This window comes from Mesoplodon mirus (assembly GCF_964341445.2).
Source record: "Mesoplodon mirus genome assembly, chromosome: 18".
Classification (NCBI taxonomy): domain Eukaryota; kingdom Metazoa; phylum Chordata; class Mammalia; order Artiodactyla; family Ziphiidae; genus Mesoplodon; species Mesoplodon mirus.
The window spans coordinates 39,523,761-39,547,959 of NC_138994.1; the positions used below are offsets into that span (position 1 = coordinate 39,523,761).

General features: G+C 61.0%; 2 protein-coding genes across 4 annotated transcripts; one reads left to right on the plus strand and one right to left on the minus strand.

Moving 5' to 3' along the window:
• Positions 1–71: 71 nt before the first annotated feature.
• MFAP4 (microfibril associated protein 4) lies at positions 72–2,702 on the minus strand. Of its 2 annotated transcripts, none has more exons than XM_082602949.1 (6): positions 2,658–2,702; positions 2,351–2,429; positions 1,985–2,139; positions 1,442–1,538; positions 1,182–1,364; positions 72–1,013 (listed from the first exon to the last, which is right to left on the minus strand). In XM_082602949.1, exons 1-6 carry the CDS (start codon positions 2,661–2,663, stop codon positions 805–807), a joined length of 729 nt encoding a protein of 242 aa, XP_082459075.1. In that variant the 5' UTR covers positions 2,664–2,702; the 3' UTR covers positions 72–804. The 2 variants fall into 2 exon arrangements, with proteins under 2 accessions (XP_082459075.1, XP_082459074.1); XM_082602948.1 differs by having other exon boundaries at positions 72–1,035.
• Positions 2,703–18,360: 15,658 nt separating this feature from the next.
• On the plus strand, positions 18,361–22,786 carry RNF112 (ring finger protein 112; the record flags this gene model as incomplete). Of its 2 annotated transcripts, none has more annotated exons than XM_082603826.1 (14): positions 18,361–18,414; positions 18,564–18,604; positions 19,106–19,391; positions 19,517–19,723; positions 19,835–19,963; positions 20,101–20,205; positions 20,630–20,680; positions 20,946–21,002; positions 21,081–21,155; positions 21,262–21,385; positions 21,690–21,856; positions 21,932–21,985; positions 22,106–22,180; positions 22,316–22,786. In XM_082603826.1, the coding sequence occupies 14 exons, from the start codon at positions 18,361–18,363 to the stop codon at positions 22,784–22,786; spliced, it is 1,896 nt and encodes a 631-aa protein (XP_082459952.1). The 2 variants fall into 2 exon arrangements, with proteins under 2 accessions (XP_082459952.1, XP_082459951.1); XM_082603825.1 differs by having other exon boundaries at positions 21,262–21,379.
• Between the last annotated feature and the right edge of the window lie 1,413 nt (positions 22,787–24,199).

The following is a 24,199-nucleotide window of genomic DNA, read 5'->3' on the forward strand; positions in this document are numbered from 1 at the left end:
GAGTTAAGGGCAGGGTGCCATCAGTGGGGGAACCAGAGCTTGGGGGCCAAGCAAACGCATCTGCGTGCACAACAGCCAAGGCCAGTTCATTCAGGTCCTGAGGTTTATTAAGACCTCCACTCCCCACTTGCTCCCAGCCCCACAGAGGTTGCCCTCTGCCACCTCGCACGGTCAGACTCACCCCCGGGGCGGGTGGGGGGACCTCACAAGCTGTGCCTACCTTGGCTGTGGCTGTTCTAGTGTGGCTTGTGGTAGCCGGGGTGAGACACGGTTTGGATGTCGAGCTTCGGGTGCCTGGGACGGGCAGGCGGGGGAAGCTGAGCGGGAGAGTGACATGGGGCTGGGGGCCTGTGGTGCTCGCCGCTGGGAGGGAGGTGAAGGGTGGGAGGTTCTCTGCTGGCTGGCGGGACTGCTAGGGCGTGGCGGTGGCGGCCACACGCAGGTGGCGTGGCGTGTGCCGGGAGTGGGTCGGACTGCGCCGCTGGTCTCCCGGCGCAGGGCCCTGGCGGAGGCCGCAGTCGGGAAGCCGGCTAAGGTGGGACACCGGCCCGCAGCCTTCCGGACAGGGTCCGAGTCCAGGCCGGGTGGCGGTGCCTTCCGGAGGTCTGGGAGGCCGCCGACGTGTAGCCGTGTGGAGGGGAGCGGAGGCCCGGCCGAAAGGTGGGCGTCGTGGGTGTGAGGGGAGCGGTTGGGCTGGAGCCACAGGGCCCCCAGGAGAGGCGGGCGCTGAGGGCAGCGGGGCGGGGCGGCAGAGAGGGGGGCGGGGCCGCGAGGCGGGGCCGGCGCCTCAGGCCCGGCGGATCTTCATCTCGGTGCGCTTGAGGGAGTAATAGAAGCCCTTCCACTGGGCCCAGTTGATGCCGTTGGCGTAGGAGAGGTGGGAGCCGCCGAGGTAGAAGCCGTTGAGGTTGGCGAAGTGGCAGCTGCGGAACCAGAAGGCGCCCGACGAGAGGGCCGCGCAGTTCTGCACGAAGAGGTCCTGGTCCCGGTCGAAGGTGGAGAACTTCTGGCCGCTGTGGTAGGACAGGGAGTCGCCTGGCGGAGGGGAGGGGCAGCCTGGGGACGGGGCCTCTCCCGAGCCAGACGCTGGGTAACTGTGCGTCCGCAGCTCGCGGGACTGCCTGGGTGCGGGGGCAGCCCGGCCTCCCCCCAGCCCCTCCGCGGCTGGCGGGAGCGGGTACCTGCCCCGCCGTCCTCGAAGCCCGACACGTGGAGGCTGTAGCCGTCCTCCTCGGCGCTGACTGCGTTGGGCGAGATGGAGAATTCGGCGTACTTGGCGAAGGCCGTGTTGTTCTCGAAGTCCTCCAGGTCCACCCGCAGCTCATACTTCTGCTTCAGTGTCAGGAGGTGCAGGTTCTGCAGCCCTGGGAGGGGGCGGGGGGCGTGCCAGTCAGCGGGGACCTGGCTCTGGGGGCCCCCAGCCTGCCGGGCCCCGCCTTACCCAGCCAGTACTCCCCATCGGCGCGGCCAAAGCCCAGCTTGTAGTCGTTCCAGCCCCGGAAGAAGCTCACTGAGCCGTTGAATCTCTTCTGGAAAACCTGGAGCAGAGAGGATGGGCCTGGACGCTCGAGGGGCCAGGGGGCTGGGGCCTCACCCGGGTGCAGACCCTGTGAGGCTGAGGCGGTTTGTGAGAGGACTAAGCCGGGAGCCGAGGTGAGCCGCGTGCCGGCACCAGGACCCTCGGGGAGCGGCTGCCGAGAGCAGGAAGAGGTGAAGGGGGCGTTCTAGAATTGAGGCGCCTGGGGTTGAGTCCGGCGCCGGCTGTGTGACCTTGGGCAAGTTACTGCACCTCTCTGGGTTTTGGTTCCTCATTTGTAACCTTGCTCCCAGGATTACTGTGAGGATTACAGACACTAACCTACCTTAAGCATCTAGGAGTCTGCGGTGGCAGAGGCGCACACACTGCTGTATCGTCCCTGCTTTAGGGACGAAGACACAGGCTCACAGCCGTGCGGCTTGGCCTCCGTGCCCCCCCTCCACTCACCGTCCACTTTCCACCCTCGGTGGTCATGTCACAGAAGACGGGCACAGGCACGCTGGGGCCCGAGGGGTAGATGAGGTACACGCCGTCCTCCTGGTAGCCCTGGGCGTAGATGTCGTCACAGTCCAGGGGCTGCTGTAGGCATGATCTCTCCAGAGCTGAGGGCGGGGTGAGGAGAAGGGGCCTGAGGCACACCAGCCACCTCCACCCCCCCGGCCCCCCTTCACCTCCCTCCCCGAGCTGGGGGCGCATACCGTCTGGCCCACCTGCCCCATCTTACAGGCTCAGCCCTGGGGCCCGACTCCCAGCTGCGATGCTCAGGACAGCCCCCTCGCCCAGCCTGTGGGCCGTGCGAGTGCAGCAGCTTACCATCTCCCCGGATCCCCAAGACCTGGGGGACGCAGGGGCCAGTGCAGAGAAGCAGCAGCAGCGACAGAGCCAGAAGAGCCTGACGACAGGAGAACGGGGTCACCCGCCCAGCCCCAGAACCCTTCCCCCTCTGCATTTGCCCCTCAGGCAAACCAGCCCTGCCAGGAGCCCCTGGTCTGCGCTTCAGCCTCCACACCTCCCCTGGACTGAGCCCCGTCCCTTCACAGCCCCCCCACCTGGCGAGGGCTCTCTCTGCAGGGTGGGCTCAGTCCCCTGTGGCCCTGAGGCCCCCACCCCGGCCCGGTACCTTCATGCTGCCAGCTGGGCTCCAAGCGTCTGGGTGTCTGCTGCCCCAGACTGCGCCCCAGACTGCGCCGTCCCAGAGTTATGTGCTGGGCCCCCTGCCAGCCGCTCCAGCCCCGCCCCTGTGGCTGCAGAGCCCCCTCTCCCCCTCCCCCGGCACGGAACCGGCATCCACTTACACTGTCAGTGGCGCGGGAGGTGGGCCCCGGCCAAGGGACCACCTGGGCCTCATTAGGCCTGCGGGGCAAAGCAGGAGGAAGTCCACGCCCCAGGGCTCAGACCGGCCCGGACTCCCCCCACCCGGCACCCCCAGCCCCTGCCCCGCCTCCTGACGGCCCCCCTGCCCACGTCTGTTTGTTTTCTCCCTCTCCTTCCCTGGCCTGGGTTTCATTATCCGTCGTCGTCGCTGGGGAAAGGCTGAGGTTGGGGGGGTATGTCTGGGTTCTGGGGAGCGGAGGCCCATTCTGGGGGAGCAGAAGGTGGGGTGGGGGACAGCTCCAGAGCTCCTGATGTGGGACTGGGGGCTGGGGCTGGGGGGCAGGGGCAGCGGCCAGGCGTATCCTGGCAGGCCCGGGACATTGCTGAGCCGTGAGCACAGCCTGCAGGCATCCAAGTGCTCTCCGCCAGCCTGAGCCAGGGCCCCTTCCAGCACCCCTCAGGCCCCCTCCTTCCCCCTCCCCCAGAGGCCTCCTTTGTTTTTCTTCCCCTAGCCGCAGCCCCTTCTTCCAAATGCCTTCACTCGGCTCCCGTCCCACCTCAGACTCCCCTCGGCCCTTCTCAGCCAGTTTCCTCAGCCCTGAAAGGCCGCCTCCTCCTGTCCGGCCCCCTCAGCCTCCAGCCACCCTTTCCCTGCCCCAGTCCGGCAGAGTCCTATGCACAGGCTGCCAGGATGGTCTCCCCTGGGGGCCGCCCTGCCACCCCCTGCTTCGAGCCTCCCTGTGACCTCAGGGCTGAGCCTACACTTCTCACCTTGGATTTGAGAGGAATGCGAAGTGTGGCTGAGGCCTACCTACCTCGAGGGCCTTACCCCTGAATGCTTGTGACTCACAAAGTACAGCCGGGCCTCACCAGGCTTGTCGCATGGGGGCCCCGCCTGAGCCGGCTCTGTTCCCCGCGCGGCCGCCTGCCATCTCCTTACTTGGCCTTGAGCACCAGAGGGCAGGGGCTGCGTCTCGACCCTGCGTGGAGCCTGCGTCCACTCACAGGTCAGGTGCCTTCGGAGCACCTGCCATGTGCTGGCTGCCCACGGAGCCGCAAACACAGGCACCAGGCAGTTCATCGCACACGTCATGCGTGTTGGGGGCGAGCATTTGTAGAGTGCATGAGACGTGCAGAGGCTCAGAGTAAGAGAGCAGCTCTGGCCCCGGGCCCCCTCCTCACTCCTGCGTCCGCGGCCCCTTGGGTGCTCCCAGCTGGCCCCGGTTCTGTAAGTGCTGGTGAGAGTTGTCACTTCATAGTTGCGCATGTCCTGGGGGATCTGGAGCCAGCTGCCTGCATTCAGATCCAAGTTGTGCCACCTGTTAGCTGGGTGACCTTGGACAAGTCACCTAGCCTCTCTGTGCCTCGGTTTGCTCCTCTGTAGAACAAGTATGGTCATGGTCTGTCCTTCAGAGGCCTGTGTGAGGATTGGGTAACAGATATGAGGTGCCTAGCACAGGGCCCATAATTGGTAACTTCAGTAAATATGTGCTGTCATCACCATAAATGTAGTAATTGTTCTTCCGTGAACAGACTGCCTTCAATGTGATTTTTATCCTTGTCTGTGGAAGAGATGGTAGTCTTCCTCTCGATAGCCATTCTTCCCTTAGTCCTGAGTAGTGAGGTCCTGATTCTTAGCTGGCCTGATTGTCCAGCTTCCCTTGGTGAGGCCACATGTCTGAATTTTGGCCAAGAAGATGCAAACAGATGTGGTGCAAAGGCAGCAGCTATTCCCTCTTCTTCCAGCCCTCTGTCCTGTTCCTGGGCATGATGGCTGGCGCTCCAGCTGCCACCTTGGACAGTGAGGAGGAGGCCCCTTCAGGGCGTGGTGGGAGGTGATCAGGGAGGATTCGTGGAGCAGGTCCAAAGCCAGCTCTGGACTGCCCTTCTCTAGCCCTCTTTTATATGGCAGAGAAAGAAACTTCTATCTAGTTTAAGCCTCTTTGGTTGTTTCTTGTTACACACAGCTGGATCTAATCCTAAAACATCTCTCTTTTCAGCAAATGCCAGCTAATTTTAGCACAGGCTACAGAAAGGAAAATAATGAAAAATCAGTCATCAAAACAAATAATAAAACATGTTCTAAGTCAAGTATCAAAGACTTCTGCTGAGTACAACTAATAAACATAGGAACCCCTCCCCCGCCAAAACCAAAAGAACACAAACCAAAAACAAAAAAGGAAAGAGAAAGAATTAAGCAATGATGTCCTATCAGTCATATTTTGCCTATTAATTTTTTCTTAAAAACTTAATGTATATGGGTGTGCTAAGCAGGCACTGTGCTTGCTGGGTGTGGTTGAGGCTTGGTTTAACTCTTCAGGGAAAGAAATTTGGCCACAGGTACCGTGAGTCAGTCCTCCCTCTGAAGACAGTGTCTGAGGGAAACCCTTGGACGCACTGAAAGGGGCCCGTATCAGTGGGCACGTTTATTGGCTGCCCAGCGTGGAAATTTCTTCCCATGTCTGGGGGTCCCCCTGCCTGCAATGAGGGTGCAGTTGGTTGGTTTAGCTGATCCAATGCACGGCCCTGGGCTCCACTTTGGGAGGGGCTAACTCAAGCAGGGGCAGGGGGACTCCGTTCTTGAGGTGCTGGTCACCCAGAGGCATCTGGTCCCGGGTCCCAGGCTGGTTGGCGGTGGTGACCTTGCAGGCGAGGTGCTGAGTCATGTTGGCTCTGCTTGGGCCGCAAGCCCTGAGCTTGGGTCTCGGCCCTCCTGGCACCTGGTTCGCTCTGCCCATTGTTAGGGGTCTGAGGAAGATGCCCCTGCGGTAGGTGAGGGGCTTCTCTGACCGGCGTCGTCGGGGCAGGCGGCTGCCTGAGCGGGGGTGGGTGGCAGTGAGGGGCTCCGAGGCTGCGGAGTGGTGGGCACGGAGGGGACGGTCTGTCAGGAAGCTGCTGCCCGCTGGGCAGGCCCGCCTGCTGCAGAGCTGGTTCCAGGAGGTGAGGGCTCCCATCCCATGGGCCTTGCATGGGTCTCTTGCCCACCTCCTTGGCGTTCGCCTCTCCGCTCCACCTTTCTCTGTCCTGCTCTGTCCCCAGGGCGCCACTGTTCCTGTGGCCCCAGCTTCCAGCAGGATTCGGCCAGTGGGAGGCACTGGCAGGACAAGGGGGGAGGGAGGTTCGGGTGTTCCCCCCAGGCCCTGTCCTGCCCAGGACCGCAGTCTGCTCATGGCTGTGCTCCCTCCACACCCCCAGGGGCGGCTCCCCGCCGTAACCCCCTCACTGACCCTGACAGCCCATCTCCTCCCCTTATCCCTGCAGCCCAGGAGGGCCCTGGGTACCTCGACGCCCCCCATGCTGGTTTCCTTAAGGCCCACATCCAGGTGACCGTCCCTTCATGGAATGCTCTACAAAACAGCTGAGTCTGCCTTAGTTTCCAGCCAGGACCCTGGTTGACAAAGGTCTTTGGTTTTGTCCTGAAAGCCCAGCAGCCTGTGGAGTGTCTCAGACCACAGCTAAGGACGAGACGCCCACGTCTCCCACAGCAGGGGGTACGTCCCCCAACCCAGGCGGAATGAGCGGCTCCGAGGGAGACGGGTCTGCCTGTCGGAAGGAAGGAGGGGTCTGGCCGAGCTGCTGGCCCCGGGCCCCTCCCCAGAGGCCACGGGAAGGGGCAGGGCCCTAGTGGTTACTGCAGGACAAGGGTGTGGTGTCCCTTGGGTCGTCAGGTCAGACCACATCAGGCCCGCCCTGCGGTCGGCTTCAGCAGGTGACTTTCGGGGGACACAGGCCAGTCCATAACCCCCGTGCAGGCAGCGGTGAACAGACACACAACCTCACCCGTCCTGGAGCCAGAGGGGAGAATTTGAGAAGGTGCCGTGATGACAGGTGTGTGGTGGGCAGGGGGGCGGGGAGGGGGCCACGCGGGAGAGGTGTCACCAGCATGGGTCCCGACTGATGGGGGCCGTCCGGGGTGTGGGCTCCTTCCCTCCCGTGTTTTCCTTCTTGAAAGGGGGGAGATTAGAAGGGATTTGGTGCCGTTCCCCTCTCACCTTGTTCTGGTTTGGGGCAAGTTCAGTGGACGGAGCTCAGAATGTGGCCGAGAGAAGACGCGTCGGGGGCGGGGGTGGGGGCGGGGGCGGATTGGTGCTGGGCTCAGACCTTCGAGGTGGACCCGGAGGCCTTTGGGGTTGGGGTGTCTGGGGCTCATGTAACTTAGGAGCGTGCCTTCATTTCGGTGTGTGAATTGTGTGGATGCTGCGTGCTGGGAAGGAAACACATGGAGGTTTTGGGGTTTTGGTTTTAATGTAATCAAATGAATGGGTGCACATCCTCGGGGGAAAAGGGTGCTTGAAGGCCCTTTTTGGAGAGCAGCAGCGTCCACCCTGGTGTTGGAGGAGTCCGGTGGTTCCTCCTGTTTCGCCTTGTGGCCACTTGGTGGCCCTTCCACACGGGGAGGCTTGTGTCCTCCTCCTGGGTAAGTTTTTCTCTGTCACCTCTTCATTCCTGTTTCCTTCCCCTCCGTTTTCTCTGTTCTCTTCCCGATTATTTTATTAGTTGATGCTGGGTCTCCCGAATGGATCCTTACTTGTTCTTATCTTTTCTCTGACATTTTCCATCTCCGTTTTTAATTCTAAAAATGATTCATGGGGGTGGTACTGAACCAAACTCAGGTGTGCTCGCCCACGAGTGTTAAAGCCGACCTGCTGACACCAGGTTGTGGTGAGGGAAAGTGCAGCGTTAACTTCAGGGCCACAAGGAGAACCCGAACTCCCTCAGGGCTTTCAGGGAGGGTTTATAAAGAGAGAGTGAGGGAGGGGGTCGAGGGGTGTGTGGTCAGCTCTTGGACATTATTCTGATTGGTTGGTGGTGAGATAACAGAGTGATGTTTCCGGAATCTCAGTCAACCTTCTGGTTCCAACCTGTCTGGGGTCTACGTGCTGGTGGTCAGCATGTAGTTAACTTCTTCCACCTGGTGGGGGGGGTTTCAGTATCTGCAAAACAGCTCAAGGATATGGCTCAGGATGTTATCTACAGCCCTTGAGGAGAAACTAAAGGTCCTTGACTTTGCTTTATGGCCAAACTGTTATTATTTGTCTTGCTTGACTTTTTTCCTTTGTTTCTGTATTTTCTCACTTCTCTGATTAAATGTATTCTTTGGAATTCAGGGAAGGCCCAGGAGGCTAAAGTTTTTCTGCAAACAAGAGGCAGGCAGAGGTCATAGTCTTGGATGGTCTTTCCTGGGAAGGCCCCATAGGGTCCTTGCTGCTCGGTTGCAGGGGTATAACTTACAGGTCGTAAAATCCATGCGCTATAAGCACACAGTTCAACAATTGCTCCTTTAAAAATACCAGACTTTGTTTTTTAGAGTACTTTTAGGGTCACAGCAAAGCCAAGAGGAAGGCACAGGGGTTTCCCGTGTACCCCCCTGCCCCGAAGCGCACACGGCCCCCCAGCAACGATCCCACCAGACGGGACCTGCACCCACACCTTGTCATCCTCACCCAGAGTCCATAGTTGACTTGAGGGTTCACTCCTGGTGCTGTACACTCTGTGGGCTTAGATGAACGTATAATGACGCGTGTCCACCATCGAAGCATCGTCTAGAATAGTTTTCCTGCCCTAGAGGTCCTCCCCGCTCCACTGATTCATCCCCTGCCCCCGCCCCCCAGCAGCCAGGCAGCCACCTTGAGGTGCTGATGCCGGGGCAGGAGCAGCTGTCTGCGCAGGTGCTGGCCCCCGCTGGAGGGAAGAAGCCTGGGTTCTGGGGCCCAGCACCCCGGAGGGGGTGCCGCTGGGGGGCGATGGTGGGAGGAGAGGCAGGGCAGGTGCAGGGGGTCTGCACACAGCACGGGGAGGCCGGCAGGCTGGAACAAGGGTGGTGTTGCTTTCTGGAAGCACCCTGCACTTCACACTCCTTCCTGGAGATGATTTAGTAAAAACCGCAGAGTGGAGGAGCGTGGGGTTAGAATCCCAGACTCTCGTCCCATTCCTCCCGACGGGAAGGACCGATGGGCACAGAATTCTGTCTAGCAAGGGTCCTCGTCACCACTGTCAGTTCTGAACAAACACAGACACACACACACGCACACGCATGTCCTTGCGCATGTGCACCCCTGCATCCCTCAGTGTTTATGGGGCGCCTGCTCCACGCCAATCACCACGCGGAACGGTGTGCCCCTTCCCGGCGCTCACGCGGGAAGTTTAGGGGGACGGAAATGGACACCCGCGCTCTCCGCATCTGTCTCCAGGGCCTGGCGCACTTCTGCCCCGGGGTGACCGGGATGCACCCAGGAGCAGACCCAGTGGACCACTTGCCCACATCGGGGAGGGGACGCACAAGACGACAAACAGGACGCAGGGGTCGCCTGGCAGCCTGCTGGGTGGGGGCGAACATAAAGAGGGAAAACAAGACGCACTTGAACTGGTGATTGAAGGTGATTGAAGTTAGGGAAGTTGGGGCCAGGAGGGCTCAGTGAGAGGCCAGGAGGAACTAAGTCTGGGTCAGCACCTTTGTTCTGTAAACGACCAAACACGAAACATTTCAGGCTTCGGGAGCCATGTGGGCTCAGACGTGAGTCTTCAGCTCTGCCCCTGAGGCTGTCTATAGACACGAGATGGGTGGGCCCCGATAGAGACTCACTGACATGCTGGGGAGAGGGGCCAGTTGGAGCGCCGACCCCTGGAATGAAGACCCGTGGGGTGGGGGCAGGGGGCAGAGGGAGGGAACTGTGAGGATATTCGAGTGAAGAGCAGTCTGAGTGAAAGAGGCAGCACGTGCAAAGGCCCTGGGGTGGGAGTGTGCAGCTGCATTTGAGGGACGGTCGCCAGCTGGCCAGCCGGGCAGAGAGGACAAGTGGGGACACAGGAGAGGGTCAGAGGAGTGTCGATGCAGGACGGACTTTGGCTTGTGTAATAGTAAACAGTGGGAAGGGAGGGCCGTGGAGAATTCCAAGGCCCAGTTCCTAATTGTCTTTTTGTGGTTACACCAAGTCTGCTTCCTGCCTGAGGCAGAAATAAGAGCCCGTTCTTCTTTCTTCCTACAGAGAGCTGGTCTTGAGTCAAAAGACAGACTCACTGGGGGAAGAAAATCCCCAGCTGATTGTCATGCCCCTGCCCGATCCAGACCCAGTGAGAGCGCAGGGCAGGTACCCTGCCCAGCACCCAGCAGAGCGGGGCCAGGAGGGGTGGGGGAGGGCTGTGTCACCTGGGCCCCTGGTCTCCCTGGTCCAGCGGTGGCCTTGCCAGTGGGTGTCCCGTGACCTCCCAAGTCTGCCCTGGCTGCACCAGGGTGATCTTGGCTCTAATGGGGAGTGGGCATGCCCTTGGGGCCTGGGACCCCCACAGGTGGCCTCTGATCCTTACAAACTGAAGAGTGGGCACATCCTGGCATTTCTAATGAAGCTGAAGCCGAGTCCAAGGCGTATCAGCCTGCTGTTACAGTTTTTCTTTTTATTGAGGTTAGCGATCACGTGGGCAGGGGTGCAGCTCGACCAAATCTTACCTGGGTGAACCACTGTGTCACCACCCCCAGGTCGGGAGACAGAAGGTTTCCAGCCCCCAGAAGGTCCCGATTGTGCATCCCCCTCCCCAGCCCGATGGAGATACTATTCTGACTGCTCTCATCTTGCAGTGGTTTTGCTTGTTCCCAAACCTCCTATGAATTGCATAATTCAGCGCGTGTTCTTCGGCATCTGGTTTTTCGCTCAACACAATAGCTTGTTGTTGTTTTCTAGTTCTATGTAGTGGTTCTCAAGAGTGTCATCTGGGGTCCCTGAGGGTCTCCCAGGCCCCTTCAGGGTGTCTGAGAGATCGGAAGGATTTTTTTTTTTTTTGGCTTTGTTTGGGTCTTTGTTTCTGTGCGAGGGCTTTCTCCAGTTGCGGCGAGTGGGGGCCACTCTTCATCGCGGTGCATGGGCCTCTCACTGTTGCGGCCTCCCTTGTTGCGGAGCACAGGCTCCAGACGCGCAGGCTCATTAGTTGTGGCTCACAGGTCTAGTTGCTCCGCGGCACGTGGGATCTTCCCAGACCAGGGCTCGAACCCGTGTCCCCTGCATTGGCAGGCAGATTCTCAACCACTGCGCCAGCAGGGAAGCCCCCATCGGAAGGAGTTTTGCAGTAAAAATGCTAGTGTGTTATCTGCACTCTCTGCCCTGGTTTTCCAGGGAGTGGGATAGAGTTTGCAGAGCCTGCGACATGAGGCTTCTCAAGACTGAACGAAGAAGAAGACGTGAGAACCCGGCTGCTCCAGTGCAGGCAGGGTGCAGAGACTCGCAGTCAGGCGAGCTGGCACCGTCGTCCTCACTGTTTTTCTGTGTTGGGAAATATGGTTATTTTTATGGAAATATTTATGTAAGCACATGATGATTTATTATTGTTATTTTAAGCGAATTGATGAATACATGTTTTTGTGGTTTTTTTTAAATTTTGTCTTGTGGTAGGGATACTATTTTATTTTATTTATTTATTTATTTATTTAATTTATTTGGTTGTGTCGGATCTTAGCTGCGGCAGGTGGGCTCCTTAGTTGTGGTGTGCATGTGGGATCTAGTTCTCGGACCAGGGATCGAACCCAGGCCCCTTGTGTTGGGAGCGCGGAGTCTTACCCACTGCACCACCAGGGAAGTCCCAAATACACATTTTTGGATGTCAGATTTCCTTTCTCACCTGGTCAGAGTCATTGGATGTGACCGCAGAGATGAAGCTCCGTGTGCTCCTTGGAGACCACGGGGACCCTCACGTCTGAGCTGTGCTCCCTGGGGCCTCACTGCATGCGGGCCTCCCCTCACCCCCCGCCTTTGCTTACCCACTGTCCCGTGATGAGCAGGCCACGTGGGCAGGGAGCATTAGACTACCCTACGGGCAACAGAAAGCCGGTGTCCAATTTTAAGCAGGAAGGGACACCCTTCCTTTAGATTGTTATTTACTTTTATTTTTAACTTAGACTTTTACTCCTCAGATAATGGTAGATTCACGTACAGTTGTACAAACTGATACAGAGAGAGCCCAGGTATCTTGTACCCAGTTTTCCCCAATGGGAACATCTTGTAAGATTGTCCTTCAGTATCACAACCCGGATAACGACATGGATGCAGTCAGATGCAGGACGTTTCCAGGACAGCAGGGTCCGTCCTGCGGCCCCATGATGGCCACACTCACTTCCCTGCACCCCGACCCCCTCCTTAACCCTCCCAGCAACCACCAATTGGTCTCCATTTCTGTAATTTGTCACTTCAATAATGTCATATAAATGGAATCATACAACATCTAACCTTTCGAGCTTGGCGTTTTTCATCCAACGTAATTCTCCGGAGATTCATCCAGGTCACTGTGTGTGTCACTAGTTCTTTCCCCTTTATTGCCGAGCTGTGTTCTCCATTTGGACCTGCTGCTTTGTTTAATCATTTACCTGTGGAAGGACAGCTGAGTGGTTTCCAGTGTTTTGCCATAAATTTTGTTTATAAAGCTGTTATAAACATTCATGTACAGGTTTTTGTGTGAACATTTTGTGGGAGCATATCTCTGGGGAAAACGCCCGGGAGTGCAGTGGCTGGGTCATAAGGTAGTTGCATGTTTAGTTTTTTAAGAAACTGCCAGACTGTTCTCCAGAGTGGCTATACCGTTTTATGTTCCCCCCAGCTAAAGCCCACGCACAGCAACGAAGACCCAACACAGCCAAAAATAAATAAATAGATAGACAGGTAGATGAAAAAAAAAACCCCAAACTGGCCTGGCTGGGGTGGGAGGGTGGGTATGTGAGAGGTGGGGGAGGGAGGGGTGGCTGAACCTCTCAGACCCTGGTCTGTCCCTGGTGGCCACTGTGGATGGGCAGGGCTGGCCTGAGCTCCGTGGGCGGCTCCCAAGCCTGCTCAGGCCTCTCAGCTGACCACCTCCGCGCCTCTGGCAGCAGGATGGCCACAGGGACCGAGCAGTGTGGACCAGCTGCTCCGACCTGGGTGGGGACTCCTGCCCTTTCTGCTGCCAGATTCATTGTCGGAAAGCAGAAGCAAACTCCAGCCTTTGGACACACTCCTTCCTGACCTCAGGGTCAGCTGGTCATTTCCTGTTACCTAATCTCACTCCACACTCATTTTGTCAGCAGACAGACTACATGGTGGATTGCTGAGCTCTTGGCTGCTGCTTCTGCCCAGGGAGAGGTTGAGAGAGGAAGGAGGAACATTGTGTGTGTGAGAGAGAAAGAGAGTCAGGGAGGGAGGCCAGCAGAAGGCGGGCGTGGCTATGAGCACCTGGGTAGCCTCAGTTTCCTCATCTGTAAAGTGGAGCAATGTCTCCACCTTTAGAGGAAATCGGGGAGAACTGGAGAGTCTGTTGTTTAAAGGACTCAGCATATTTTAGGAGCCCAGTAAATATGTGCGATCATTTTTATCAGCAATAAACTGCTGAAATAGTACTTTATCTGTGGGGCATCGTCCTCATGACCTAAGTACCCCGGAAGGTTCTGCTTCTGTAGGAATCTCTTGGCTTTTTATTTCACAGAGGAGGGATCAGGCCCCAGGAGGGAGACCTGAGAGCCCAGGCAGGGGGCAGGCGCCTGGGGAGACGCGGGCACAGTGAGGTGAGCCCAGGCTCGCCTCCACGGCTCATCAGCAGCTGGCATTTATTGAGCGCCAGCTGCATGCCGGGCTCTCCACAATAACCCCACACGGGAGTGATTATCTTTAGTTTTACTGCTGAGACACTGAGCTTGAGTGAGGGGAGTGACCGGGCCCGGCGATCTGGGCAGGGTTGGTGTTTGAGCCGAGGCCTGGGTGCTGTCCAGGGCCCTCCAGCTGGTCCGGCCCATCTGGGGGGTGGCCTTGGTCTAGGCCACCTGGCCAGTAGAGGTCTGGATACAGAGGCCTGGACTGCAGGGGCCCTGGCCCCATTCAGTCTGGCTGTCTGTCCAGCTGCGAGGCGCTGCCTCTCACCTTGGAGGGGTCTGGGGGGCTGGGTCCAGCTGGGCAGAGTCTGGTGGAGAGTCTGCTCCTCGGGGCCAGGTGGCCTTGTCCCTCAGCCTCCTGGCCCACTGCCTGGATGTTCCAGACCTGGTGGGCGGCTGAGAGTCTGAATGGGGTGGCGCGGGGGGAGGGGCCGGGAGCCAGGTCTGGGCTCGAGTTTGGAGGGAGATGGTGTGTGAGGGCTGGTTGGCCGCCAGCCACCAAGGACCGCCCACCCACTGGTGCAAACCTCAGAAAGGCGCTGGGGGGGGTGCTTCCAGCTTTACCGCTGTCACTTGCTGTCACCACATCAGTGAGTGCCCCCGTCTTGTGTGTCCTGCCCCTGCAGCCCACCTTCCTGTCCCCCGTGTTGGAATTTTGGCTTCTCTACTCCTTTCCTGACATTCAGCACATGTCATTGGGCCTCCCCAGGCCGTGGAAGCTTCTGTGTGATTATGACTGCTGTCTGTTACAGAAAACTTAGCGATGCTCTGGACGGCTGTCCCTAGGGATGGGTTGCAGGCCCAGTTAAATGCCGCCCAGAGCAGCCAGGTCTCCTCCAGTCTGTCTGTGTGGGCAAAGCGATGGTTCCAGAACACAAATCTGCTCACACACCTCCTGCTTAGAATCGTTTACGGTTCCCATTGTCATGCAAGGAAAGTCTGAAATCTGCCCCATGTCCCTCTGATGTCTGTGCTCTGCTGACCGCCACCTTGGTCCCCGGACCCTGCCCTACTCCCCAGCACTGACCCCAGCCCGGCCTCTGCACAGGCTGCTCCCCGTGCCTGGAACACCCATCCTCACCCAGCACCTTTCACGAAGGGGGGTTAACTCCCACCCATCCTGCAAGACTGAGCCTCAGCGGCCCCAAGTCTGGGTGAGACCCAGACTTGGGGCCTCACCCAGTTGGACGGTCGCCCCGCGCCCAAGCCTGTTTCCCAGCTCAAGACGCCAGGCTGTCTCTGTGCTGTGGGAATCAGTGAAGGCAGCTCTTGGCAAGACATCGTGACCCTAAATTGCTAAGCAGGTGTCGGATGGTTGTTCTATTATGAAAATTATTTCAGGAAGCCAGGGATGAATTGATGCCGGGGGCTCCGAGTCCCTAGCCTCGGGACTTTCCTGCTGCGATGGGAAGTCCCTGGCAGCTGGCAGGAGAGGGAGTGGAGCCAGGGTCAGGGTCAGGGTCCTAGGCAGCCACAGTGGGCCTGGCCCCGCCAACGCCTGCACTGTGTCCTGCCCAGCATAGGGTTCAGGGCTGGCCTGGGCGCCCCTCTGCTGACTGCCCCCCACCAGCTCTGAACACAGAGGTGGAAACTACACACCATGTGTAACCATGGCCAGCGGTGGGAGGGGAGGCGTGGAGGGGGCCTTTCAATACCAGCGGCTGTCTCAGGGCAGGGTGGGGGCCACCTTGATGGGAGGGGACTGGTGGCTCTGGGAGGGACCATCCAGGAAGTAGAAACCTTGTTTTCTCTCCACAAAAGCAGGAATTCCACACCATGCTTGGCTTCACCTTGGTCTTTATTTGAAGCTAGAAGGTGGCAGCCAAACAGGGCACCTCCCTCCAGCTCTGTCATCCCACGGCTCCAGCACCCGGTCCTCCTCCCCCGACGGCGGCCCGACCGGGTCTCTGATGCTCCCACGAGGCGGCCTGGCACAGACGCGCCTTGGTGAGGCCTGGGTGAGAGCAGGGGTGGAGGGTCCTGGGCATGAAGGCAGCTAAGTCCGGGGCTCTGCACAACCTGACAGCACCCAGAGGCCTGTGGCTCGACAGGACGGTGGCCTCCTGGGCCCAGTGAGAGAGCGCTGCGGGGCAGGGACTGGGGGTTGGGACCGCAGGCGGGGGTCCCGCGTGCCCCGCCCCCCCGGCCTCCCCTCCTTCACCTCTCCGGTCTCCCTGCCAGCAACGTTGTCCTCCCACCCACCACACCTTTGCCTGCTACTCCTGTTCATCCTTCAGGCCCGACCTCCCCACGTGTCCAGACCCAAGTGCCCTGCCTTCGCTCTGTGCTCACAGCCGCCTCTCCCCACAGCCCTCGGCAGAGAGCGTATCACTCAGGACTCGACTAGTGACCCTTCTTCCTCCCCCACTCGACTGGAGGCACCCCAAGTGTTCAGCAGCCTGCACTCAGGGCCTGTGTCCTGCCAGGTGTAATGTGCTCAGTAAATACCTGTCCTCTGGATGGAGAAGCGTAAGGACGGATGACTGGATGGGCAGACAACGCTGGAGGCTGATGGATGAGAAGATGGACGGATACAGGGGTGACTGGGTGGCTAGGTGGGCGGACTGACGGCCTGGGTCGCGATTCCAGCATGTCACTCACAGCTGTGTGACCTTGGAAAGAGACTTAACCTCTCTGGCCTCAGTTTTGTCATCTGTAAAATGAGAGTGAAACAGTACCTCCTCATAGGTTGTGAGGTTGAGGGTGAGTTCGTGTGCCTGTGGGTACGAGTGTGTGTGTGTCCCTGTGGGACTGTGAGCTCGAGTGTAAGTGTGCACGAGCGTGAAGGCCTTGGTGCACCCACGAATGTGTTTGCTAAGCATTCATGAGTGAGCCTATGCATGTGTGCGGAGGTTCGTGTGCAGTTGTGAGTCTAAGTGTGGCATGTTCACGTGTGTGCATGATTGGGGTCCACAGGCGAGGGAGGGCAGTGAAGACACGTGTGCGCAGCGCGGGTGAGGGGGAGTGTGCCGACTGTGTGCGTGTGTGTGAATTGACGTGAAGGGCACGTGTGACGGTGTGTGTGCACGTGTATGTGTGTGTGCACATATATGTGTGCGTGCATGTGCACCGGGGTCGGTGAAGCAGCTCCTGCCTGCATCCGGGGACCCCGTCTGGAGACTGGAGTTTTGGCTCCACCCCAGCCCCCTCCTCCCAGCCCAGAAGCTGGAACAGAGGTCAGGAGGTCAGGGGCTGGAGCCAGGCCACCAGGGGCCTGTCCCACAGTGGGACACGTGCTCTGAGGGCCGGGTGCCCAGGGAGTGTTGCTGGGGGAAGGCTGGGTGCCCGTCTGCTTTACCACATCTCTGCCTGGCGATGAGAAAACGGAGACGCCCAGAGGTCGGTCCCTTCCCGGGTCTCACGCTGGGACAGGGCAGGGGTCGGAGTGCATGTGAGTCTGGCGCCCAGGCTCTCTCCCCGCATCTGTCTGCCAGGGATGTGAGGCCATGTGACCGAGAAAACCCACTTGGCAGTGGACAAGGCCCTGATCCCCGCCCCCCGCCCCCGCCCAGTGAGGCTTTGCTCTCAACCCCTTGAGGGCTCGAGTCTCTGCTTTGATTAAGAGGCCCTCTGGTCCCCGGGAAGCAAGACCCAGCCCCGGCTGCAGGGGCATCCCCACCTGCTGAGGGTGGTCTCGCCTGACTGCCTCCAGGGTAGGAGTCCAACCCCACCCCCCTGCATCCTGGTTTAAGAATAACTCTTAGCCCCGGGCAAGTGGCTTTCGGTATGTAATCGTGACCCCTCAGAGCTCAGAGAAGTGAAAGGCAGCACCTGGGGCCCGGCTCGCAGGGGTCAGCTGGGAGTTGAGCCGGATCAGCCCGGCTCCAGAGCCCGTCACGGGTCAGGTCCACAAGCCACAGGCCAACTGAGGGCAAGATCACGTCCAGGCGGGAGGGACGGGCCCTGAGCTGGGCCTGCGAGGGTCTCAGGAAGGATGGGGGCCCCACTGCAGGCACAGGGAGCACTGGGCAAAGGTGTGGAGGTGGGGGAGGGAGGGCTGCCGAGGAAGGTTCAGGCAGACCAGACACTTTGGCTTTCGGCCCGATGGGAGTAGAGGGAGCCATGGCAGGTGTGTGAGCAGCGAGGGGTCCGCTGTGCTCAGGGCTCTGGGCTGGCCGAGAACTGGGGGGCGGATGGCAGGAGCCCAGGTGAGAGGCAGTTAGAAGGGCCAGGGGTAACCGTCACAAGCTTGAAGGAGGGTGAAGGTCACTGGGGGAGGAAGACACCAGGGGACATGCAGCCGACGTCAGAACAGCCCAGGGTGCTGAGGAAAGCTGCAGCCGGGACAGCCTGAGGGAGGGACGTGCAGGCCACAGGCAGTGGAGTGGCATCACGGGCCCCACACCTGGCAGATGCCCACTACAGAGACCATCCATGGGAGGAAGGAGGCCATCGTGGCTCTAGGTCAGCACAGGTCATGCTCTCTCCCCGTTCCCACAGCTCTGCCTTCTGTACCCCCTGCCCGGTGGCCCCGGAAGAACCCCGCAGAAGCAGTGCCAGCCTAGTCCCGTGTCTACCGCGCACCCATATGGCTTCCTCTCCATCCACCCTCCCCCTCCCTGTCCTTATCTTTCCCTCCCGTCTCCATGGCGACTCACCACCCCGGCTTGCCTGCATCCCAGCCTCTGCCAGGGATTCTGGGCCCGGCTCCGTCCCTCCCTCCGGAGCCCTGGTTCCCGCAGTCCTGTCTCCTCCCCCTGGGGTGAGTCTAGAGGCAGCCTCCTCTTTCCCGACTGTCACATCCATTTTCCAGCCCTGCCGACTTGTGTCGTCTGGGGAGACCCCCCCCCCCAGCCTCCACTGGCCACAGCTCCGCCAGCCCTTCTGGGAGGAAAGCCATCCTCAGCGCCGCCAAATCTCTCCTGGGTGTCCTCCCTGCTCCCGGACCCTCTCCCCACGCCAGCCTCCCATGCCGAGGTCTGCCTTGTCAGTCATTTCTTTTTGTCACCGGCTTGGCAAACAGGCGAGTCTTTGGTCCTGAGACCTGGGGGTGGGGACTGGGTCTGCAGAGGGAGGATGGGGGCGCCTGGAATCCAGGATGAAGATAGAAGTCTGGATTCCCTTCTAAATAACATTTTTGGGATTTTTTTCCTCCCCAATTTTCTCTCCAAGGAGAGAAAACAGAGCTTCATGGGCAACAGCAGCAACAGTTGGTAAGTGGCAGGGCCTGGTGGCCGGACTGGGGCCTGGAGGCCTGTCCCAGGGGAGGGAGCACGAGGCTGGGTCCGCCAGGCTGTGGAGGGAGGGACGGGAAAACCAGGTGGGTGCTGCAGGGAGGCAGATGCCAGCTCAGAGCTGGAATCTTCCGAGAGCCGCATGCTGCCCCACGGGAGGCCTCTCCTTATGGTCCCCGCTGCCCGAGGGAGGTAGTAGAAGGGATCCCCTTGGGGTCTGGAGAGGTCAGTGACCCGTGGAGGGACACCCCCCCTCCTCGCAGCAGGAGGCCATGGGGGAGGATTTCCGTGGGCGTCTGTGCCAGGCTCCGGGCAGGGTGTACCATCTTCTCTGTTCACCCCATCCTTCCCTCTTGGACCGTTAGAAATGGGGCAGACCCGGGCGGGAACTTGCCCAAGACGGCTCCCTCCAGGCTTACCCGTCTCAGGCTCCCTCTGACTGCTGCCCTGGGGTCCCCGTGCCCCGCACACCGCCCCCAGGTCCCACGCACCGTTCCCCAAGTTGGACCTGGGGCTGGGGTCCCGGCCTGTGGCGCCCCGGGAGCCGCCCGCCTGCTCCATCTGCCTGGAGAGGCCGCGCGAGCCCATCTCTCTGGACTGCGGCCACGACTTCTGCCCGCGGTGCTTCAGCACCCACCGTGTCCCCGGCTGCGGGCCGCCCTGCTGCCCCGAGTGCCGCAAGACCTGCAAGCAGAAGAAGGGCCTCCGGGGCCTGGGGGAGAGGATGAGGCTCCTGCCAAGGAGGCCACTGCCCACCGCGCTGCAGGTGCGCAGGCCTCCTCCCGGCCGGCCAGGAGCTTTGACCTCACACTGGGATGTCAGGGAGGGAGGTGGAGCTCGGGTGGACGCTCCCCAGCCTGGGTGCTCAGGGAGCCCTGTCTCCGGGCCCAGGAGACCTGCGCGGTGAGGGCCCAGCCGCTGCTGCTGGTGCGTGTCAACGCCTCCGGGGGCCTCATCCTGAGGATGGGGGCCATCAACCGCTGCCTGAAGCACCCGCTGGCCAGGGACACCCCCGTCTGCCTCCTTGCTGTCCTGGGAGAGCGGTACTCGGGGAAGACCTTCCTCCTAAACCACCTGCTTCAGGGCCTGCCGGGCCTGGTGAGGGCGGGGCTGGGCCGGGGGCTGGGGACAGGGGCAGGGACCCAGCCTGGCTTGGGGAGGGGAGGGGGCCAGATGGGCCAACAGATGCTTTGCTTCTCTGCCCCACAGGAGCCCGGCGAGGGCGGCTGGCCGAGGGGAGGGTGCTCCGGGCAGGGCTTCCGGTGGGGAGCCAACAGCCTCACCAGGGGCCTCTGGATGTGGAGCCACCCCTTCCTGCTGGGGAAGGAGGGGAGGAAGGTGAGGGGGGAAGGGGCGGAGGAGTCCGGACCGGCTCACAGAGAAGGGAATCAGGCAGGAAATCTCTGGGGGCGGGCAGAGGCACCTGGGGGGCACGGCAGGCTGACCCCTCAGTGTGCACCCCTGCCTCCACACAGGTGGCCGTGTTCCTGGTGGACACGGGAGACGCCATGAGCCCTGAACTGAGCAGGGAAACGAGGACCCGGCTCTGCGCCCTCACCTCCATGCTGAGCTCCTACCAGGTGAGGCCCCCCAGCCCCTCTGCCTGCCCTGCTCCACTCTCGCCACCCACACTAGGGCCATCCCAGCCAGGTCTGGCCCTCCAAGCCCCGGTGACCATCCCCTTTATCCAGGAGGCTCCTGTGTCTGGGGTCCCCGCAGGTTCTGGGGGTGCCCCTGCAAGGGGGTGCCCCCAGTCAGTGTGAAGGTCCTAAAGGTGGGTCGGAGGTCCCTGGGGCAGCTGAAGGTCTGTGGACCGTTCCCCTGCCTGCTCTCCACCCCTCGGGCCAGGCCAGCCCTGCCCTGCAGGCTGCGGGGGAGCCCTCGGGCTGGTCCCTCGCACATCCTGAGCCCCACGGTCTGCCTGGGGATCCTTCCTCACCGGGGTCTTCCCAGTGTCTCTTTGCCTTCACAGACCCTCTTCCACCTTGTTCTCCTTGGTTCCAGATCCTCACGGCCTTCCAGGAGCTGAAGGATACAGACCTGGAATATCTGGAGGTGAGGAGACAGCTGCTCTTGGGGCTGCACCCTGTCCCTGCCCTGCCCATGAGGCCAGGGGTGCCTTTCAGTTCTGGCCCAGGATTTTGTGACCTGGAGCAGGATTGGGGGTTGGGGGCAGAGGGCAAACCAGGAGGTGCCTGGTTGGGGAGAGGTAGGAGGGTCCTGGGGCCAGGAGCCGGGAGGGTGTCCTCCAGTGGCCCAGGGGGAGGGGAGGCACAACGCTTGGAGTGGCCCAGCCATGACCCCTGTGCCCTGTCCCCAGATGTTTGTCCACGTGGCCGAGGTGATGGGCAGGCATTATGGGATGGTGCCAATCCAGGTGAGATGCCCATTTCTGGACTTGTCACCCCAGACTCCGACACCCCGGCTGCTGCTATCAGCACCCCTTCTCTTCCAGCACCTGGATCTCTTAGTTCGTGACTCATCCCACCCCAGCAAGGCGGGGCAGGGGCATGTAGGCAACATCATCAAGGTGAGGGAGGGGATGGGGCGGAGGTGTAGACGGGGCAGAAGGTCAGTTAGCCGGGGAGGGGTCCTGTCAGCGAGCCCGCTCAGAGCACATCCCCACTCCTCTCTAGAAGTCGTGCGGCAAATACCCCAAGGTTCAGGGGCTACTCCAAGGAAGGCGAGCCCGCTGCTGCCTCCTGCCAGCTCCCAGGAGGCAGTGGGCAAGCAAAGGCCACGGAAGCCCGGGAGGTGAGTGTCCCAGGAGCAAAGCCTCCCCGACCTGCCCTCTTCCTCCCCCTCCTCCCCTCCCCCTCCCTCATTCCTCTCCTCCTCCTCCCCCTCCTCCTCCCCTCCTCCTCCCCCTCCTCCTCCCCTCCCCCTCCTCCCCCTCCCTCTCCTCCTCCTCCCTTTCCTCCTCCTCCCCCTCTTCCTCTCCTCCCCCTTCCTCTCCTCCCCCCCTCCTCCTCCCCCTCCTCCTCCTTCTCTCCCAACACCCCTTTCTCTTCCTGAAGCCGGTCCTGCTTACCAGGCACCTCTGCATGAGGACTCTCTTCCTCAGACACAGATGATGATGCTGGCCACCTCCGCGCCTACGTGGCCGATGTGCTGAGCGCAGCCCCCCTGCACGCCAAGAGCCGCTGCCAGGGCTACTGGAGCGAGGGGCGCCCAGCGGCCAGGGGGGACAGACGCCTGCTCACGGGGCAGCAGCTGGCTCAGGAAATCAAGGTGTGAAAGCTCCCTGGAGCCCCAGGAGACCCGCTGGCCCCCGCACCCCCTGACCCCCCGACGCTGTCTCCGCAGAACCTCTCGGGCTGGATGGGCAGGACGGGGCCTGGGTTCGCCTCTCCGGATGAGGTACGGGGCTACGGGGAGGACGCGGGTGGGAGGCGAGCCGGGCTCCCCGAGATGGAGCGGGGGACCCGGCAGCGCCCAGTGGGGGAAAGGAGGGAGGCAGCCGGGTTTTGCCGTGGACAGATGGCTGCCCAGCTGCACGACCTTCGGACAGTGGAAGCTGCCAAGAAGGAGTTTGAGGAGTACTTGCGGCAGCAGGTGAGCCTCGGGCCCGGGAGGCCAGGCGTCCTGCAGGAGAGGAGAGGGGCCGGTCTTTGGGCGGGGTGGGGGGCGGCGTCCGGTGGGAGGCACCTGGGCTCCAGGTCAGGGCCCCTTCTTTCTCGTCCATCACAGGACGTGGCCACCAAGCGCATATTCTCTGCGCTCCGGGTGCTACCAGACACCATGCGGAACCTCCTGTCAGCCCAGAAGGACGCGCTCCTGGCTCGGCACGGGGCGGCCTTGCTATGCACGGGGAGGGAGCAGACCTTAGAGGCCCTGGAGGCCGAGCTGCAGGCCGAGGCCAAGGCCTTCATGGACTCCTACACCGTGCGCTTCTGCGGCCACCTGGCCGCTGTGGGCGGCGCCGTGGGCGCGGGGCTCATGGGCCTGGCGGGGGGCGTGGTGGGCGCCGGCATGGCCGCCGCGGCGCTGGCCGCAGAAGCTGGGATGGTGGCCGCAGGAGCTGCAGTGGGGGCCACGGGGGCGGCCGTGGTCGGGGGAGGCGTGGGTGCCGGGTTGGCGGCCACGGTGGGCTGCATGGAGAGGGAGGAGGACGAGAGAGTGCAAGAGGGGGACCGGGAGCCCCTGCTGCAGGAGGAGTGACCGCCCGCCAGATGCTCCAGGGAAGGAGAGCTGCCGGGGGGAGGGGAGGGATGGGGGCCGCTGTTCCAAGGGCCCCTGTGTGCCACACCACCCTGGTTGAACGACCCATCTGGGTGGTGACCGGTGACCGAGAATCGAGGAGGCCTCAGGGCCGGCGGCAGAGTGTGAACCTGAACAGAGTCTGGGGCTGTTTCTGTTGCAGATGACTGCTAAGCTGCCTCTCTTCCCAGATAAACTGGGCCCGAGTCTCCCGCCAAGACTGTGGCCCACCCTCCCCGCCCTGGCTTATTTCCCGGGATGGTAGGGGTGCTGAGCAGGCGCCATTCTGGAAGTCTGCCCTTCAGAGACGGGAGCAGCCCCAGGACGGGTGACCTAGGTGTTCAAGATTGGAAGCCCTGATAGGAGGCTGGGGAAGGAACAGGAGGGGCCACCGGGCAAAGCCAAAGAGTCCGGGTGGTGCACGGTGGCCTAACCCCCCGAGTGGAGACTCTTTCCAAAGCTACCCCAGCAGGACAGGGGCCACCCACTTCTCCCGCAGCGCTGGGGAGCCCACATGTGCACCGGGAATGGAGTTCCCTTACGTGTCCCTCGTGGTTGTGCCCTTTGTCCAGCCTGGTCAGTGCCCACGTTCTTTGTGGAATGCCATCCCAGCAACGGGTCAAAAGCCAAAGAAAAACACCTGTAGTTGCATTCTGAGCTACATCGACAGCCCTCATGGCAGATTCTATGAAAGTCCTGGGGGGACACATGCATGGAACATGCCCACCCCCCTCAGCCTAGGGGAGACACCTCTGTCCATGTTAGCAGGAGACCTGGATGCAGCCCCCAGGAGGACAGGAAAGCCCCACAAGGAAGGCTTCTAGGCTATTAAACTGCAAAGGATTAATGGGCGCATCATACGAAAAATAAAATGTGTGTGCTTGAGTGTCAGCTTCCCAGTAAATCATTGAAACATCTCCTGAATCAGCCTACATGGGGCTTTGGGGTCGGGGACGGTGAGCCAAGGCGCTCCATGACGGGGACCTGTGGACAGGAAGAGGGACTGAAATTCCAGAGATGTGGGATCCGAGGGCAGGAGGGCTCAGGCCAGAGGCTGAGGGCGTGGCCATCTGCTCAGGCTTGTCCACCAGGACTTGGGGTCCTGCTCCCCTGGTCTCTCCTGCCTCAGCTGACCCTGTGAGAGGTTGCCACCTGGCGTCTGTCCCAGCAGAAGGAGAGAGTGGAGGTTGTTGGCGGGTGGCTGGGGAGCCGAAAGCAGGAGGAGCCCGGACTGCTCCCATGGGCTAGCAGCTGGGCAAGCACCCCAGGTCGCCGTCTCAGCATTACAAATGCAAACCCAGGGAGGGGGAGTCTCAGCTCGTGCTCCCCAGCTGGCTGATGGCAGATGGGGAGCCTCGAACTCCTGATCCCCCA

Coding starts and splice junctions, on each gene's coding strand:
- MFAP4 (XM_082602948.1), bottom strand. Junction 2,140..2,350: donor CTTGGGGATCCGGGGAGATG/GTAAGCTGCTGC, acceptor CCCCGCCCTCAG/CTCTGGAGAGATCATGCCTA. Junction 1,365..1,441: donor CGATGGGGAGTACTGGCTGG/GTAAGGCGGGGC, acceptor GCCCCCTCCCAG/GGCTGCAGAACCTGCACCTC.